This window comes from Anopheles coustani, chromosome 2 (genome assembly GCF_943734705.1).
Source record: "Anopheles coustani chromosome 2, idAnoCousDA_361_x.2, whole genome shotgun sequence".
Classification (NCBI taxonomy): Eukaryota; Metazoa; Arthropoda; class Insecta; order Diptera; family Culicidae; genus Anopheles; species Anopheles coustani.
The window spans coordinates 66908800-66928843 of record NC_071289.1 but is presented as its reverse complement, the minus strand read 5'-3'; the positions used below and the strand labels follow the sequence as shown (position 1 = coordinate 66928843).

Sequence of the window (20044 nt, the reverse complement as noted above, 5' to 3'; positions counted from 1 at the left end):
AGCTAGTAACCGAATTATTGACACCCGTGTTTCGCTTCCGACACTTTCGGCCGTCCGAGTCTGCCTTTGTAGGGGTGGCGCACGCAGAAAAGGCACGTCTTTAATTGAATCGTGATTATTTCTCATTCTGTCTGATTAAGAAAATAGATTAACCGAGATTTTCGGTTATCACTCTTTGCGTGGCAGTCGCAGCAGAGGGCAGGGCCCATCTCTATGCCCATTAGTGGACGTGGCAAAATTGTCCAAAAAATGTTTTAGCTCATACGAAAAACAATCCAAGCCATATAGTCAAAGAGTTCAAGAACTTGAGAAGACAACTAAAAACAGTTGTACCAAAGGATTCTAAATAAGCAACTTAAAAAAAACATTTGCAAATCCCTTTTGCTTAGAAAAACAGAATGCATACATTACGAATACCACCAAACCGAGCGAGACGCACCGGCAACGGTATCTTCTTCTTGCACCTCGGGACACCGACCTCGATTGATATAAATTAATTTGTTTAATAATTAAACGAAGCTCAATAAACAACAAATTAACCCCACACTGTGCGGAATTGAAATGAGTCAACATTATCGGATGCGACCCCCGATCGATTTCCCGCCGGAGCAGGAAAAAGAAATTGACACCCGGCGCGGGCTCTCGGCACGGCTCCCGGAGAGATACACACGCCCGCTAGAGAAAAAGCGTTGCGTATCGAAATGTGTCCCCGAGGTTTCTGCAACCGGGCAGGGAACGCGGGAGGGAGGGGCGTAAGGTATGCGAGATGGTTTCAAACTAAAATAAAACCCAGTAAAGGATGGAGCGAAGTAAGTAAGCAAAAACGAGCGAAAGACGACCCAGTGAAAAACAGATACATCCTACGTTCCACCGGGCGCTCCTAGGGTGTCCGTTCCGATCCGTCCGAGGGGACGGCCTGGTGTGCCGTCGCAACGGAGGCAGGGATGAAGACGTGCGCGCCGCGGCGGATTGACAAAGTCGAAGGAAAATAAATATGTAGGAAAAGCCCGCCGCAACCGAGCGGGATGAAAAATAGAGCGGGCATTGCGGACGAAGGCACACAATCCCCTTCGATGCGCAACGGACACGTTCCATTCCGGGGGACATTTTAAGCCGTAACGAAAACAAACCCGCACTACCACGGAACCCCCCTCCCGCTGGATCGTAGAGCGGAGGCTGTTTTATGTGTGCCAGTGGAAAAAAGGTGTCCAAGCACGGCCCGGGGAAAACCGTTTAGGAAACCCGCCCGGGAACCGAGTCCGAAGGGTTTCGCAGCGGACACGCAAACGCGGTCCTTAGGGATTCGGGGCCCGAACACCGATACGATTCGGGGCAGGGGATAAACACTGCCGAAGCGTTCGAATTAAAAATCCGCTTCCGCTCCATGGTAGCCAGGCTGAAGAAATCGATCCCGTATCTCAAGGCTGGTGCGACCCTGACGATGGTCCGGTCACTTGTTTTTCGGCACCAGAGGAAGACGCCGCTGCCGAAGAGATAAATAAGAGGAATGAGTGGGGCGGGAAACAGAGAAATCCCTACCAAGCTCCCGAGCTTGAACACCTCGTGGAACCATTCGGGTTCGGGAAACCGGAAGCGAATTATTTGCTTTCCCCGAAGGTAGCCTACCCCGGCCTGTAGGCGTTGTACTGGGCGCTGTTGTCGTAAGGCTCTGGTGAGCCTGTTTTGCTGTTTGCTTTGCTTCGGAACGAATCGTACTTCCGGTTCCCAACGGTCGAAGAAAGGATCTCTCTAAAGGATCGCCCCCAAAAGGAGGACAAGCACCCGGGGTGGTTGCCAGCCGGGTCGGTGTAGCTGTAGCCTGCTATGTATCGAATGTCTGCGCTCGCTTCGTCTTCGACAAAAGCATAAATTATTTCCCGCTGTGAGGAACGACAACTGAAATTAGGCTGATGAATAAAAATGGTCGTCCGTCGTCCGATGCGGTCGTGCTCGTCGTCGTTGTCGTCGTCGTTGTCGTCGTCGACGTCGTCCTCGGGCCAAGGGGGTGCACACTCTTCTTTCCTCCCCGGGAACCTTACGACCAGAATCCTGCGTATTAGTTGACCGCCTCCCGCCCCCCGGGTCAACCGGGGAGGAAGGACAAACAAGCAATGAAAAGGACACCCAGTTGGTTCACTGGCCAACTTTCGCTTTCCCCCTCCGCTCGACCCCCTGGAAGGTACGTGCTCTATGGTCCGGCTCGGGAAGCCCTTTTATGGATGCAGGATGTGTCGAGAAGTAATTAGAAAGATGGGCGGTAACTAATTGATTGAAATTGTTCAACGTTTCAACACGATCGATCGTTACCGGACAATCCACGGGCACGGGCTAGGGGTTGAAACAACACAAAAATAGGAACCTACAACCACAGTGGCAAAGGCAGAGAAAGAAGACATTTAACCACGTCCCAAAGGTGCTCAAAAGAGCGCAAAAGTTTGTCCTTTAACGCTGGCCGGGTGCTGCTTCGCTAGGAAACGATACCACAACCGAAGTAATATTTCATGGGCCCTCAGAGCTAAAAATTGCGAGGTTAATCATTTCCCGGAATCCAGTAGCATTACTTCCCATCCGAAAACCATTTATGCTCGACAAAAGTTATCGCTGTACTGTTGCAAAACCCAGCGAAAATCATACTTAAATCGATGGGAAAGAAAAAAATATGAAACCGGGAAAAGTTAATGCTTCCACGCAGTCAACAGATCGAACACCAAGTTCCTACCGGTCTATTCTAGTTGGACGATAATCCTTGGTATTCCGCCTGGGGAGGGGACAAGCAGAAATAAAAATGCCTTGATAGAGCGCACAAGTTTATCATCACATTTTTCGATTCGTTCAGCACCGGCTGTGGCCTGCCCGCCGGTACAACGGAGAAGCTAATCAAAAGCAAGCGCCGTTGCCAAGGATTCCTTTCCGTTCACCTTGCCGTTGCCGGAGAGATTCCGCCCGGTCGGTTGGGTTGGCGTACGAGGAGGGGGCAAGCAACGAGGTGCCATCTGAGTGGGGCCGCCCGTTCACGTACGAAATTATTCAACATTTAATTCCATCGATTGATTTGCGAAAAAAGTTCACCGCTGAGGAGGGCGATGTCGAATCAAAATAAAATACCGAAATAATAATAATAAAAAAAAAGTCCTAGAAGTCCGTGCCATGCCGTTCTGATAGGCAACGTCCAAGGACAGATTGAGGCCTGGGGATGGGGGAAGAAGGCACACATCATCGTTCACATAATTTTTCCCATTGCTAAGCATCTCCCGCACTACACCATGCGTTTCTTTCTTCCTTCCATCGGACGCTTTATGCTACAGTATTATGCTCAACTAGGGCGCGATTTCGATTCAAAAGTTATTTCCGTTCCGTTTCGCGTTCCTTAACGCTGCCTTTATTTCGCGTCGAATCCTCTCCTCCCCTTATACGACACAAAGCGCAGTGAGGCTTGTTTGTGCGCGAATTGATCGTAATGCTCTAATTGAATTTCCCGGAACACCAGCAAAGAATCTAATCGATGTTGGAAATTACAGAATTTGAATAATGTGCCAAAGGTCGGCGCGGCGCATTTTCTCTCTCCCGCGTTCCTATCAATGCCATTATATGTCCGTCACCGTTTGAATGACGGTCGGACAGCGATACTTATAGTGAAAAATATGATAAACAAGGAAGAGAAAAAAACACAGTTGGGACAAATGATTCCCCAACAAAAATGATCCACATCTTGAAACACATCATGAAAGACATCGGCGTTTTTAATCGGACAAAAATATTATAAAGAGCACCCGTCGTGGGTGGACAATCTATACACATTTTGACTTCTGAAAAGAAATGAAAGATCAATCGTCAATCAATCAACGGTGGACAATAATAAGAGGAAAGGTATAGCGCGAGCTATGCATCGCCGAACGGTTCCGGGAAGAGGAGAGACATTTTTCTATCAAGAAGTTGGCAACTATCTAACTTTGAAATTAGATTTGTATGGTTTGATTTCTTCGCTTCGCAGAACCGATCAATGGTGACCGCGCTATAACGGAAGTATTCTACAGATTTAACGTCGTTCCGCCCCGCGTCCGGTACGAACTCGATTTGAATTGAAAAATCTGAATAACAAACTGAGTCAAGTTGATTTGAAATCGTTCACCGAACACGCAACACACATCTGGAGTAGTATTAAATCTAAGTGAAATCATACAAACGTAATTCAAATATGAACTCACAAAACAACTGTCTGTTCGAAACTTCAGCGGATGATGCTTCCACAGGAAGGCTCATCGAGTGTTTCCGCTCTACTTCCGAGCTTAAAAATGCACTCACTTTTAATAGCTACCTGCTTTATATTCATTACACAAGAATTAGCCACGCATCTACAGGCCGGATGAGGGGTGAGGCATTGGCAGAGGCAGGAGCCGGCATACGCGACCATGAAACTCCCTAAATCCCGCACCGGAATGATGCTCCGTAAATCCGTAGCACCACACGGCACTCCACTGGGTTTCAACTTCAGCACGTGCAAATAAACATAAAGCACGTGAATGCATAGCGGTGCAGCGGTGGATTGCAACGTATGCATATGTGCGCTGGTTCGGGTGCTCCACGAGTGAGAGCAAAAGAGAAGTCACAAAAGGACAAAAACACTTCAACTGGAAGAAATTTTTGTTGCACACTAATTGGATTACAAAATCGGCAAATAAAGGTTAATGTAGCGAGTTTCGATGGAACGAGCCCCCGCGACCATACACACACACAGACGTGCCGCTTTCACATACCGATGGTCATGGCAACGGTGGAGGAGACATGCCAGAACTACACCAGCACAGCCGATGGGAAGAACTGGTGGTGAATTCCATCACCGCCGTGTGTTCGACTGAACATTTATGAATGAACCCACTAAAGTCCTTGGCGTAACCGGGTATGCCGGAGCGGCAGCACAGATTTTCCCGCTAGTGGTTTTCGTTGAGGGCGCTTCGGTGTGGCAACGGAGCGAGCAGTCAGTCGATCTTTACCCTCCTGACACTGACAGTCACTGGCGAAAGGCTGCGTCAACCACTCGCACTGCAAGTGAATCAGGACACAAGGGCACAAACACACGGACCACGGATGTTCTGTTGGTGTGCGCCCTTTAGTATGTAAAATATATACTCGATAAGAGGGATTACAGTCATAACTTTTAATTGGTTTTACATTTTCGAACGGTTTCACTTCGAACGAGGGAAACGAAGGATGCGCCCGGAACTTGCAAAAACCGACAATCGGAAGTAACTATCTACGGCCAAGGAGATGCTCCAAGACCAAGAAGCGTTTGCTAACCGAGTAGGATCGAATCGAAATGTACCATTTAACATACAAACTCTTTAGACGCCGACGCACAAACAAACGTCGGCAAACAGCTACGGAACGGAAGTAATTTCGTTACGCGTTATGAACCTTACGCACTGGCACCTTCTTCCTCCAGTGCTGTCCCTCCATCCCGGAAACCATTGCGGAAGAGAATCGGGTTGAACTCCGTGTTGTTAGAGAAAGGGATCGCAGGTATTCATGTCCTCTGCCGAGTTCCGAAGCTCTTCCTCCCTAGATACCCGGCACACCTGGAGGCAGGACCTCGGCGGTAATGAGAAGGTGTCACGAGACAGGCATGACACCCATAATTCCTCGTTTATGCGAATGAACATGCTGCAATGTGCTGCACTCCGCCGCCGTCGACCCCTTTTCGCTACGAAATCGATGTTTACGCTCTTTTAGCCACTTGATGTGTGTACCTTTCGGCTTACGGCTAAGCGATGCACAGTACCCGGCGCCGCTAGTGACCACCGGCAGTCCACTACCGTTCGTCCCAAACGCGCCACAGGAGCAGCATAAGCTTTATGTGCATACATACATAGATACACACGATCGCTGGAACGGATCGTGTTCGAAACAAACACGTTGGATTCCGGGAGCGGCATTGGCCGGCTCGGGGTTCTTTAGTGGATTAAGTTTATGTACACAGTGAAGTTCATCTCAAACAGATGGGATTTGGTGGAACATTTTTCGTCGAGGAGTTCGTAGAAAACGGGGCGAAAAAAGAGTAAGTGGAAAGAGAGAGATAGGAGTGCTCAAAGGATTTGGTATGCTGAACCCAGCCCGATGTGTGGAGTCCGACCAATCCGTTTCTTTTTTCAGACGGCCAATTAACGGCAATCCGTTGCTGAAGTAAAAACAATCGACGGCACGTTTGTTGCTTAATGGTTGAACGAATTCTTGGTACTGAGTTGTTTTGTTAGAAACTTAAAATCACTATACGTTGACTAAGCAAAACATCTTAACATCATTCTTTGTTTGCTTATGGAACTTTCCCCCAACGAAACGTACAACTTTGTGGAGAAACCATTCCTGGTAAATTGCTGCCGGTACTGAAACACTACCATACACAAGTTGTGAATAAATTTATCAAAAGAAAAGTTTACACTCTCTTGGCTTCGGTTGGGACAAGTGGGCACGTGCCTGTCAAAAGTCCAGCACACCCGACTTAAGCGGCATCGAGCTGAAGCAACGTGTCACTTGACGATGCGCATAAATTTACACTACGGCATTATCCACATCACCATCATCATCGTCATCGTCTCCGGTGTAACCATATTCATTGAAAAACAATTCTTTAAAGCTGTGCAGTCTGGGCGGCGAGTGGGGGAGGGAGAGTGGGGCGTCACGGTAGTGCAAAGATTTTGCACTTATGCCATACTGCGTCCAGTGCCGGAAGAAAAGATGCGGGACAGTTCACCACATGGCAAGCAGCATGAAAATGATTCCACCCAGATTCGATACATCACCGTGTGACACCGTCTTTGCTTTTCCTTCGCATCGAGGGATTCCCGGCCATTTCGATGGCCACATTCGGCTATGAATATTTTGTAGGATACACCGTTTGTTTGCTGGCGACCATTTTATCGTGCAAATTTAATTTACACAATTCCACTGAGAAGAAAATTCAGTGGAGATTTTAACGTGGATCATGTTGGGAAGGATGCCAGTTCTTCGACGTGCAAAATTGGTCAAGTGTGAAAGTAAGTAAATCTTCTATGATCTTTCCAGTAAGACACAAAGAAGGAAAGCCAAAATCAACTATATGCCAGCAAAAAGTGACTCGCTATGCTTTCAACGGTCTGCAACAAGCTCTTCGCTCTGTTGCGAACTGTTGCGATGGGGACAAAATTAATCGTTACAGTGTTTCACAATTACCACCCGGTGGACGCCAGTAAATCCTGGAGAGAAAAATTAGTTTATCTGATTTTACTAAGCCACCAACTAAACCCACCAAAAAAGGCTAATAAGCTGAGCCGATATGGGACAGATCCGAGGTCCGAGATGCCAAACCGGGAACAGATTTATTCCACGTCAATTTGTACGGATTACTACGGTGTGCAAGAATAATACCGTGGCTGGATTCCGCAACTGGACATGGTGGTGCACGCGAGGGCAACCGGCACGATCTAACTGTAAGCATAATTTCATGAATCCTAGCCGCAAACATTAATATCTATAAAATAGCGGTTTCCCCCGAGAGCGCGCTCGGGTACAACATTTTCCCGTGCAGAACTCATTTGTTTGATGTATTTATGTATTTCCGTACAACGGCGAGCTTTTACGGACGCCGCACCAAAGCCCAACGCACCCTGGATTGGGATGAGGAGAGAGGAGGAACATTCCACGACACATGAATCTAATTATCTCAGCTACTACGAGTCTCTCTCCGAGCGACGAATTCAAATGCAATGGGGTACATGAAATCCCCTTTGTGGAGGGGCCGGTAAAAAAGGCATACGTTTCAGAGGTTATTAGATTGCTCATTTACCGAAGAGATTCCCACGGCGACAGCGACGCCCAACGCCGATCAATCGGGCCAATCTGGATCGTTGGTGACATGAGAGTCAACCTCGTGCGGCGCAAAACGAATCAACCTTTGTGCCCGTAAACCCGTGACGAACCATTTCATAATGTAGCACTGTTCATCTGCCATTTCGAGGCCGGTTTCGACGCAAGATTACATTCAATAGGCCCCCCTCGTTTGACCACCCTCCTGGCATGTTCGGTTCCACCTTAAAGGAACCGATGGAGCTAGGAATTAAATATCATTTCATTTCCTCCATGCCCTGAAAGCCCAACCGGAGCAAAGTAAGGCTCATCCTCATTCGGTCGGATCGAACACATCAATAGTTGCTTTAGACGAAGGTACAGACGGCGCAACGTGTCCTATTAAAATGCATACCGTATGGCATCGCCGAAGGGCATGCCGAAACCGACCCGGCGCCCGAAAGTCTTGGGAAGGGGAAGCCACCACACACATATACACCCGCATACTCCGGCACTGCAAGCGGCCATCAAACGAATTCTGTGACGTTTGTAATTTCCTCATTTAGATTCGTAGTATCACCGCCGTATGCCCGACGTCGACGGTGTGGTTCGCAATCTCTCCGTCCGGCACTCGCATCAATTCCCATTAACTCCGGCGCGGTACGGTTCGGTTGATTGACTGATGCAAGTAACCCCCGGTACGGTCTCCCGCGCCTGCTTCACCATACGGCACACCTTCAAATCGCCGTCATTCGCCGTTTCGGGTGGTTTATAATTCGGGCTGTGTCAAAAGCGGAAATCTGCGCGCCTCCAAGGGAGTGTTTTTTTTTCCACCATTTGTTTTTTGCAATTTCCACAACATTTCCTAACGCAGCGGATGCTGATTGACGTGGTTTTGCGGCGAACTGCAAATGAACACGCACCCGAACCATTCCGCCGAATTTCACATCCTTCCCGGTGGTTTGTAAAGAGGTTCCCGTGCCGCGTCCTTCGGCATCATATATATTTAATATATATCACATGCAACAATGGATGATGGATAATAAATTTGAATGGAACTCATCTATCAATCAATATCGCACGTAATTAATGTATGCGGACATGAGGCTGCAACAAAGCGCGTACCATTGTATCGGTATTTCCGGGTCCCGCGCGTGTGTAATAACGCCATACGATGGTGGATGCTGCCGCACGGTCACGAGTGTATCGTATTCTGTTCACGAATGAAATGTATTTATTAACAGTTGCCACAACGAACGGCCTGCGATGTGGGATTTTGCAAGAATTTTGACGGAATGTCACAAGAACAATAGACGTGTAGGTTTTGCTGTTATTCAATGGATAGTAGAATAGGTTCCATGGATTACGAAACATTTGTTACATTATTTGAAAGATATTAAAATTTTCAGCCTCTTAAATTACTACCTGAAGTTTTGTAAATACTAGCTTGACACCCCGGCGAAGATCGGTGAAGAAAGGATTGAGAAAAGAGTTATGGTTTTAACTCTTTACTTTATAGTTATGTTTTAATTTGATAGTAACGATAACGGCATATTTCAAATGTTTGATATTTCATCGATTTCACCGTGTTGTATAAACCTTGTTGTACAACTTTGGTTGATACACCTTGACATATTTGTACATAATTGTTTTGTTCCTTATAGTAAAACTAAGTATCAATTGTAAAATTTAGATGATTTTATCAGTGCAGTGCTTAAACTTAATGTGTGGAAAGTTTCAGAAACAACGATTCAGTGTTGGTCGAACTTTTAGAGTAAAAATATGTGATAGATAACAAACATGATTGCTTTTCCATCCTTCTTAACACACACTTTATACACTTTTCGTGTAAATGGTAAAATGTTCAAATCTAATAATCATAAAAACCACTCGGTACGCCATTCAACACCAACCGCAACCTAATCGGATGCGCAGAAAATACCAAAAACGCGTGGCGTTCATCCTATCAATCAGGCGAAACCAGAGCGAGCCGATAAACAGTGCCGAAATATGCAACCTCACTAAATGCAACGTACCACCACCTCGGGGATTTTGTTTTTTGCTTTCAAAAGTGCATTTCCTCTAATGGACTTATTCTTAGTTTTGCCAACACGCTAACGCTAATGGTAGAATGGCCTCCTATGGCCCATACATGCCAATGCCTTGATGCGAACGGATTTGCCGAGTAAAATCCACACAGCTGGATGGCGTCGCGATGTGCACTATTGGCCCTAGGACCGAATGCACTCTCGCACGCGCTTGAGCTTTCACCGAACGGGGTAGGGATTTGCTAATGAAGAGAACTCTTAAATCGGATTTCAACCCCTTTTATCAATTATTGCTGGAACCGGTGGAATGTACGGTGTTCTGGAGGACTTAAACCAAAATTCTTTAGCGCAAAATCATAATCAATTCGTACATGGATGAAGTCGAGGTTTTGCTACAAAGTAACAATTGTTTTAACGAACAAAAGTAGAACATAGAAATGGTCGTATGTTGACAAACAAAAAACACAATGTGCGAATTTTCGAAGGCGGAAAGATTTGATTGATTTTTGTTGACTATATTATGGATATTTCCAATCCAACGGTTATACTTACCAACTAACGCCAATATAACCGTCAGTAGAGGAGCGGCAGGAAAACGGACTGGTACGTTAAATTCCAGCATTTGAAGGAGATCCACTGAAAAAGAAAACACAAATGATATTGTTGCAATTAATTTTCCTGAATGAAGTATGGGTGAACAGAAGCAGAAAGACATTTATGATTATCAAATATATTTTGCTTCACAACTTCACTAGCAAAATCAAAGAAAATACATATAGATAAATGTAGATATTGCACAGCAATTTGCTTCTCCCCTTCAATTTAGCAGAAGTGTTCACATCGCAGCTTAAAGTTTAACCTATCAGCTTTATCTTATCTTGGTCCACAATTATCAGGTTTTAATCTACACCATGATACTCCGTTGTGCAATATTAAAACTCATTGAAACGCAACGCAACCAAAGTCAATAGTATTGTTAGCGTTTAGCACTAATGTCCTAACATGTCTCCACTATATCTAGGCATAAATGTGTTCACCCGACACCGAACGGAAAGCGTGAAAGATAAAACTACCCCCCATCAATAGCAAACTGGACACACAAAAACACACCGATGATATATTTGTATCGATAAATTCGGCTCATTTGATCCCACAGCCGTACGAAGGCTACGTCCGATGATCCAATAACAAGCCTCCACACCACCGGAAACCCGAAACAACAGGTTGACGACAGAGTATCGAGGCGAAGGTGCCGGACCGTGTGATGGTCATGCTGCTGGTCACCGGACGAGTTTGGGGCGATCGGAGGATGGGTAAAACAAATGGTTAGTGATTCTCCGCTCTGCACGAGCAGAACGATACATTGGGAGGTTTTTTTTGGGTGGAGGGGGGAATAAGGAGGAAGTGAAAGGTGGCACCTCGTGCAGCTCCGTGGGCCGTGTATGTGTTCATGCAGATAGATAATGTCGTGGCACTCGGAAGGCAAGAGAATGGATGGAAAGCCACCACCTAGCCCAGCCCCAGCTAGGTAAGCAAGGAAGACAATGGCACCGAACATGACCAAACAATAGAAGGACGGCAACAACAGGAACAACAATAAAAAAAAAGCTGTGAATAGGTTCCGCACAGGCACGTAAACAACGCCACAACCTAATTACATACATTCATGTCAAATGGCTATCATGTTTCACTTTCAATTCACTTTGGCTACATTTTCATGGTAACATATTGGATACGAATCCTTTTATCAAAGATCACCTTGCGGCGCCTCCGATGGCCAGCCCGGTGGTGGCTGAATGGGTGGTGGTGGACCGCCCAATTTCACCTGAGGTGAAAGTGATACGGGTTTGTGGACGCTGTGTGGATGAGGATGGCCGAACTATCAGCCTCTTCTGCTTAGCGATGAGAAAAGTTTTATTTTTCACAAAAGCACCTACCAACAACTACACACATCAGCATGAGAGAGAACAATAACCAGGCCACCCATCCTCTCATCGTGTCGGGTAGGCTAAAAGTACACCGGATGTTTGGAAGGACATCAGGACGATACCAGGGCCTACCCGGGTTACACTCTTTCGTTAACACAAGCAAACATGAGGCTTGTGGTAAACAACAAAAGAGCAAGAAAAACAACGTTCGCCACTAATATTATCGATTGAAGGCAAGGACACAAACCTTAGACGAGTTCAAAACCCCAAATTTTCTGGAACTTTACGAATTACAATATTACTTGACGAATAACAATATTAGTTGACGAATAACAATATTACTTGACGAATAACAAGGCAATACCGTTGAGCAAGCGAATGATACTTGTTAATAGATAGAAACATCTTAATTCCACAGCTCACTGTGATGCGCATCACAATTTACTAGAATGCGTGTGCTAACGAAGAACCAAAAGCTTTCACTTCCGCATTTGACCAGGGTACAAGGTAGAGAGTTCGTGGTCTTAAAGTGAGCTAAAATCCTTCCCATAGCAAGCCGAACAATGATAACATTCGGACGCTTTATCCGATTAAAGGGGGCGACCATCGAGACCGGTCGCGTGCGATGGGAACACTTATTTTTGTTGGAAGTCATATTTACGAGGCTCGGGTGTAAACAACCCGTAAACGACCGGTTGTCCAAAAGATGCTGAACCCGATGGGATGATGGGACGGTTGTTCGCCCGCCCCACAGAAGGTAGAGTAATTTACTGTCGTTCTTATTTGAAGCATAGTGAAACACCGATAGCGAAAGAAACGGTAAAAGACTTGCTCAACGACAACGACAACGATGACGATCCGCAACAAGCGTCTTTTCTTCCAAAAACCAAAAACATTTCGGTGGCCTCAAGGGAGTTCGGATGCGGTAGCGAGCACGTGATGGGTTCGAGAAACACCATCGTCGTTCGAATCACCAATGGGACGACAAGTTTTAAGCACAATTATTTCCTAGTTAAAATGCTTACTATTACACAATTGCTAAACTAGTTAAAATTCTTTTATTCTAACGTTTTTAAACTCTCTTTCTCAGGTTTTTTCGGTCTCAAATCGATTTTAAAGACGGATTTAATGAAGCTTACTAGGCAATGTATTAAGGTATTATTAGCAGACAGAAAAGGATCCAAAGTATAAAACATGAACCATAAATGGAACCGCAATGAGGCAAAATGAAGAAAAAAGAAACACAACACGTTTGATATTCATATTGTAACATCGTGTTTTAACTGTACAACGAAACACTCATCTGGACAACGAGATACAAAAACATGCGCGTGAAGTAAAGCATAATAACAATAATGATTACAATGCAAACGCACACCCCCTTGTCATGAATATCGATGTGTTTCTTTATCATCAAGGAAAAATTTGAATATTAATTAAATTGATATTTTGCGTACCAATCTCATCCTCTTGTGGCAGCAACGAAGTTAAGTTTGTAATGTAAAGCTATCCAATGCGAGTAAAGAGTCCACACCCACGGAAGGAAGATTTTGATTTTCATCGGGATTGAAGAAGAATAGAATCTGAACAAAAAAAAACAAAACTCGAGTCGAGTTTGGTGGAAAAAATACGAGCCAAAGAATTTCCACACTTCAGTGGGCAAAACCTTCGATGCGAGCCTTCATTGCCAAGGAGCCGATCTGTAAAGCGTCCTTTCACATGCTACCCCGCTCACCCCATCCCGGTACAGACCAGTGTTGGGCGTCGTTCGGCGATGATAACCAATCAATTTCGGTAACCCTGGCAGCTAATATCTGTTTCTCACAATCGAACCATTACGGTGTGCTCCGATTATTATTTCTCCATCGCACCTTTCGCCCACCAGAGGGAAGGGGATGTGAACGACGGTTTGAGGCGGTGAGGCACAACACACATACACACACACACACACACACAATGGGCCCCGATGCGATGTCTCGTCAATGTCATTATTCAGTGTGTCACATCATTATCGACCGAAGGACGCTCACAAATGTCCTGGCTGCCCTTTGGGGGCGGGAGGATAGCATATGCGGGGTGTGGGACGAAACGAACCAACAACAACCGATAGGATTGCACAGGTTGATTGTGAAAAAAGGACATTCTACCCATCTGGCATTCCACAGGTACGGCAAGGAAGCCTTGAACCAAATGGGGAATCCGAGACGGGGTAAAATAAAATTCGTTTTGATCCGATGCTTTCAGCCGGGTTCCCGATGGGTGGGGGTTGGGTGAGGGGTCCGGAAGCACACCGAAGGGCGACGGGCTGGCATATTCTTGTTATTCGCTTATTATGGGAGGGCATCGAATGGAAGATAAAATAGCCATCGTTTGTCCTCCCGTTGGTGTGAATCTGCCGTGCGTCGCAGCAAGAGCCGAACTATGGCAGACAACAATGGTGAAGCGACCCGAGCCGGCTTAAGCTAGCTTATCCCACCGTGTGTTGTTTGCCTTTGCAACAAGTTTAACGCCATACCGAGAAAATGGCCAAATTATGCTGGTTTGGATATGTTATCGTCTGGTTCAAAACATGAAATTCTATAAGCAAAACCAGCTTGTCTAGATATCTCTTACAGAGTTTGAATTAAAGATTGTTTTATTATAAACCATTCTAAGAAAAACATCAAATAAACATTGTTAAACATCCCCAAAAAAAACACGTCGTTTTCAAGTATGGCATATTTGATTTAATTTGCTTGGACCTCGAAAATTTGCGGATTTGCACTCCATTTCCACGATTACACAATGTTTCCTTTCATTTGTCATAAAAATACCTAGTCACTCAAAACCGCGATCCGCTACGGATGACGGCAGTACAAAATCTCACTTTGTCACGGTGCCAATGTTTGCCGCCGAATCGCAGCCACATGATTTCCCATCGGATTTGGGTAACTTAATTATGATTTCACATATCATATCAACCATTCCAATCTCGTGGGTACATCCGCTGATTTTCGGTCGCATATGGATCAAAATATGTTCTAGAAATAAATGTCAAACAATGTAATCATATTGAATATATACATTGTACACTGGCTTAGGAACTTGCGAAAGCATCACAAAAGTGCAAGATGGTCCCAAGTCTTTAAATTAAGTGCATATCAATTTGTATCACACAGAAAGAGGAAAAAAATTCCCAATAGAAATATGATCTCTTTGACATTTCAATTTAAATCAACAACTATTATTTTTCGACCAATGAAACCAATGAAACTTTAGTTTTTAAATAATTTTGTTGTTCCTTACTGGTTTGGAGAGTCCGCAAATACAAGGGGGTTTTGGAGGAATGACCGTCTTTGGTCATGCCTGCTCCTTTTTTAAAGTGCTTACAAGACTTTTTCCCTTTGTATACGTGGATAGTCCCTTTGTCTCGGTTGGAATTCCAACCCACGAAGACGAGATGGTGAACTTCAACGCTCATTGGCCAATTTTCGAACCGACTCTACCGCTCGGCTGATCTCCCACCACCACCTCCCCCTCCTCTTCCCGCCTCCTGCTAATTTGGAATATATTAAAAAATAATAAGAATAATATCTAGTTTAGAAAACAATGAAGCTATAACTTGCAGGATGGGTTTACATAGCATCGCGTTAATGATCAAAACAGCAATGAAAAGATCATGCAGATATGTCGTGAGTACAATTGCAGCTATATGTCACGTCTTTATTGAGTTCGAGGCGGTCTACGACAGTATTGATCGCCAACAGTTGTGGATGCTGATAAGAGAGTTCCAGTTTCCGGACAAGCAGATAAGGCTTTGTACGGCAACTTTGAGCAATGTAGGTAAGGGTCGGTCGTGTCGCATGCTCTACGTTTGCTTCCCACAGAGGACTCCGGCAAGGGGATTGCCTTTTGGCTGTGGGAACGTGTCCTGGACTTAAGTCAGAGAGTCAGCTGCCGGACACTAATAAGACCCGTTGCGCTTGACGGACATGAGACATGTACTCTACTGGAAGGAGATCTGCGCGCGTTTGACGTTTTTGAACGTAAAAATATTAATGTATATAACAGTAAAGTTGTCTACTCTCCATCTTTGGCGTGACGACAATCTGTTGGCATGATTACCCGTTTGGGGCTTACTAGACTAGAGGGTCGATTTTCTAACTGGCGTACTCTCACAATTGTCCCGGAACCCTATACTTTAAACTTTTTCTTCTTCTTCTTGGCGTAACGACCTCTTGGTCATGCCTGTCCGTTAAGGGCTTAAGAGACTTGTTTCCCTGTTGTACGTAGATAGTCAGTCCTCTCGTACAGGGGAGAGTCCGGTCTCGGTTGGGATTCGAACCCACGACGTCGAGGTGGTGAGGAATTTATAGTATCATAGGTGACCAGTTTTGAACATATCAACCATTTAATCTGAGTTGACGCAATGTTATTAAAATCCAATATCAGCGGATGCTTACCAACGCGAATGGACTTCTAATAATAACAAAATAATACAATATGCACAAAATCGTTCAAACTACGATTACTTACCAATGAACACAAATATTTGATGATGCGAGTAGCGAAGCAACATTGAAATGGTGATCGTCTGAAAATGAAAACCGTTTAATAGATAATTAAATTAACTACGTTTCCTTCGACCTAATGTACCATTCTTCAACTTACAAATAGAACCATAATCGAAAATGCGGCCGTGTAGGAACCACGACCCATCCACCACATCGACACAAAACGGAAATGCTCCCCGGTGATCACGTTCCGCAGGTATCCCTTGTTGTCCTCCTGCTCCGCCAGCACCTTAACCGAGGCCATCAGTATATCATCGTAGCCGAGAAAGTGCTTCAGAATTAGCCGGCTGAACGAATCACCGAAACACTTGTTCACTTGCGGATCGAGTCGAACAACGTGCACGGGAATGTTCAGACGTTGTCTAGTGGCCGCAGAAAGGCGCAGAAATCCGTACTCGAGCGAATACTCCACGATGTACTGATCCGGAGCCATAACTAGAAGAAAAGGGAGGGCAATTTAGAAAACATTGGAGAACAACTGTTACGCACCGTTGCTTTCGTACCTGCATTGCGTAGCTTTTCCATAACCGGTACATCCGATTTTAGTTCCCCTTCACCGCTCGAACTTTGCTCGAGTTCAGCTAGCGTTTTCATAATGGTTTGATTAGCATACACCACCACATTGTCCACCCTTTCCGGTTGCTCAACCATCGGCTTTTTCTCGGCATGTTCCCGTTCGATGGTGACCAGTTTTCCACCACCACCTCCACCCGGAAATGGCGTGCTATCGATTGTAACACCAGTTAAATTTTCCGTAACGATAAAAGTCTCCTGCCGTGGTGTGGCATAGATATCGGTCGTCATCGGCTCATGGCCATAGGGTACCTTTCCCGGTAGCGGACTGCTGTTGGCATAGTTGTGCTGGTGCAGCACGTTTGCGTTCTGGTTCTGTTCTTCTTCGTGCGGTAGCGTCGTTGAAGGATCGATACTTATCATGCCGTTTTTCAACGTGTTCCTCAGCACGTTTACGTCATTGTCATCCATTCCCGCCAACGTCCCTTTCGATGCATCATGTTCGCTTTGGCTAAGGCTTAGGATTTCCACACTGGAAGAGAAAAAGGAGGATGGCAGGTTTTACGTCCAGCACAATACTCTTGCCATTGACCATCGGGGTCGCTTACCGCAGAATGCCATCACGAGGCCAATCGTTTTTCACGTGCTCCAGGCACGTCGTAGGCGTTTGTGAAAACCGCACATGAATGTATGCCAAGATGAAGAATGCAGTTAACGCTTTCAGCAACATCATCAGCTCGATTGCACGCCGAACAGGCCTGCAAAAGAGAATTTTGTAAATGGATTGAATTAATAAAAGCGTTTCCTAAAATCCCCTAACAATTTGCTCAATCATAGCACGTCATTCGCGGGCCAATTACGATTCTTTTTCTTCCGTTTCTCGTTTCCCCGTTTTAATGATGACGCAAATTAATGCAACCTCAGGGTGTAGTAAAATATGCACACACAAATGACAACCGGCACAATGTCGATGTCAACGCGCAGCATTGACCGTGGTCGGAAGAAATACGCTTTCTTCAAATGTCCTTCAAAGTTAGATCTAACTGTTTCTACATAATCATTGTTTTGTGTACCATTCATTTATAAACAACTTTATAAAAAAAGGGGTTTATGAGTTCTCCAGGGAAGAGAATGACAAATTACTGATGGTGTATTGAATTAACGATTCGCTTGCATTCCGTGCACATTGCATCTTCCTGAACCATCCGTTTTCGTCTTACCGTGGAATCGTCTGTGCGTAGGCGATGGCCGTCTTGAAAAACAATGCATGGAACAGTCGGTCGCGAACATTTATCAGCGGATTCTACAATGAAACGTAAATCGAATTAGCTTCCAAGTGACTTCCTTCCACCCGGCCCGTGGGCTTTTCCGCACCTGCACATTGTTCCTCGGCCTGCCCGGATTGATCAACGGTGCACCGGGGATGGGATTATTTTCGGGATTAACATCCGGTGGCAACGCATTCGGCTCCGCCATACTGCCGTATGCGGGATGTGGTGAACTTTCACTTTTGCACTCTCGGACCGAGTGGCTCCAATCGGCGAGCCGTTTTCAAGCGGCGGGTAAGTAATCACCGTGCAAGTGTCCTAGTTTCTAGCGCAGCACCTGAAATACGCGAATTAAACTGGTTATTTCTTAACGATACACGTCTGCACTGCACTGCAGTTTCGCAAAACTCTTGTACTCGGAGCTGTCAGAACCAAAACACAAACAACAACATCAACAAGCACAGTTTCGTCGCAGCAGCAAGGATTAACTCTTTTGCGCGCGAGCAAACCGAAAACAACGAGGCAGAGCATGGAACGATGCAAATCCTTTGCTTTTGCACTTTCCACAAACATTTACCTAATTCCGTAGTGTTTTTATGATGAAAAGCAATCGAACGAACGAGTAATCGACGTCTCGGGGCAAGACTGACAGCTGTCTTTGCAAAATATTTACCTTTTAACCAAAATCGCTAGAACATAACCTATACACCTTGGGCAACTGTCGAAATAGTCGAAAGATTTGCTAATTTAATGATAAATTCACAATTTGATTATCCAATTGAACAATAAATCGCGTGAACACTAGCTCTTTATATATAAGACAAATAGTTTAGAAGTACGTTGATCTTTAGTTGCAGAGGAAATTAACTATTTTGAAATCAGGTAGAATAACCTTGGTCGGCTTACTAAACTGACCAATTTGGTAATAGCTTTTTAACCCTCAGAACCTATTTAAGCAAATAATCTATTTAAAAAATATTTCAGGATGAACCATTTCTTCTGAAAAGAACATTTTTCCGCCATGGATAGTTTTTCAAACTAGGTTCAAACTGAAAATTATCCAACCCCAAGCTATAAACGTAACCCATTTGTACAGAACTTTGTCGATGTAAAGCTACGAATCAGAGCTTTGTGCGGGAGCTTTAAATACAAAGTCGATATTTAATCGAGTCGTTGGAACAGACGCTTTTCAAATATTCAAGGGAAAAAAACTCAATTAGATTAAAAGACAAAAAATTGGGTTGAGATTGATTAACCTACCAACAAATAAAGCAAGAAAAAAAAGTTGAGTGATAAGCGTTCGTATCGTTTCTTATTCAACCGTTTGGTTTTATTTTCGCTTTACGTGTACATGTGGGACATTTTCTGTTGTTTTCCACTTAACGCATTCCTGCGGCACGTTTCCTTCCCTCTGTTCAATCCCGACCGATCGGTCAGCAGGCTTCACCAGATCGCGACTAAACGAAGATATATTGACATTTTCCAGCATTCTTCTCTCCACACACACTGGCCTAATTTTAGCTCTCCTATGTTAAACTCCCCCGTTGAATCTTACACCGTTTACAAACACAATACATATACGTATATTATCTATATATATATAGTGATGTATATAAGCAGGTTGATTTGTATTGTTCGCCCACCGATCAGCTTCAGTGATTTAGTTTTGGTTTAGTTTATTCTTGTTTAGCTCTCATAAAACCAGCTTCATCACTTGCAGCTACTGACTGACCATGCTCACTGTGGCCCTAGCGGTTATCCGATGTTGAAAATCTAGCATTATTTACAGTACAGCGCTAGCATACACCGGTTTGCTTGCGCTTATCCTTTTTATCATGGCTTAATTTTGTTTGTTTTTCGTTCTGCTGTAACGTTTTGCTGTTAGATGTGTTTAGGTAGCGCTTGTATTTTATCTTAAG

At 44.9% G+C, this 20044-nt stretch overlaps 1 protein-coding gene across 1 annotated transcript in view; it reads right to left on the bottom strand.

The window, feature by feature from the left end:
- The window catches only part of LOC131267658 (uncharacterized), a 49256-nt gene extending 30496 nt beyond the window's left edge, over window positions 1-18760 (bottom strand). The window contains exons 1-8 of the mRNA XM_058270587.1: window positions 18703-18760; window positions 18232-18462; window positions 18078-18160; window positions 17466-17615; window positions 16848-17389; window positions 16442-16779; window positions 16307-16364; window positions 10416-10499 (exon numbers count right to left, since the gene is read on the bottom strand). Of these exons, the coding sequence (XP_058126570.1) occupies window positions 10416-10499; window positions 16307-16364; window positions 16442-16779; window positions 16848-17389; window positions 17466-17615; window positions 18078-18160; window positions 18232-18333 (1357 nt within the window). The 5' untranslated portion in view covers window positions 18334-18462; window positions 18703-18760. The remainder of the gene's footprint in view (window positions 1-10415; window positions 10500-16306; window positions 16365-16441; window positions 16780-16847; window positions 17390-17465; window positions 17616-18077; window positions 18161-18231; window positions 18463-18702) is intronic.
- Window positions 18761-20044: the final 1284 nt, after the last annotated feature.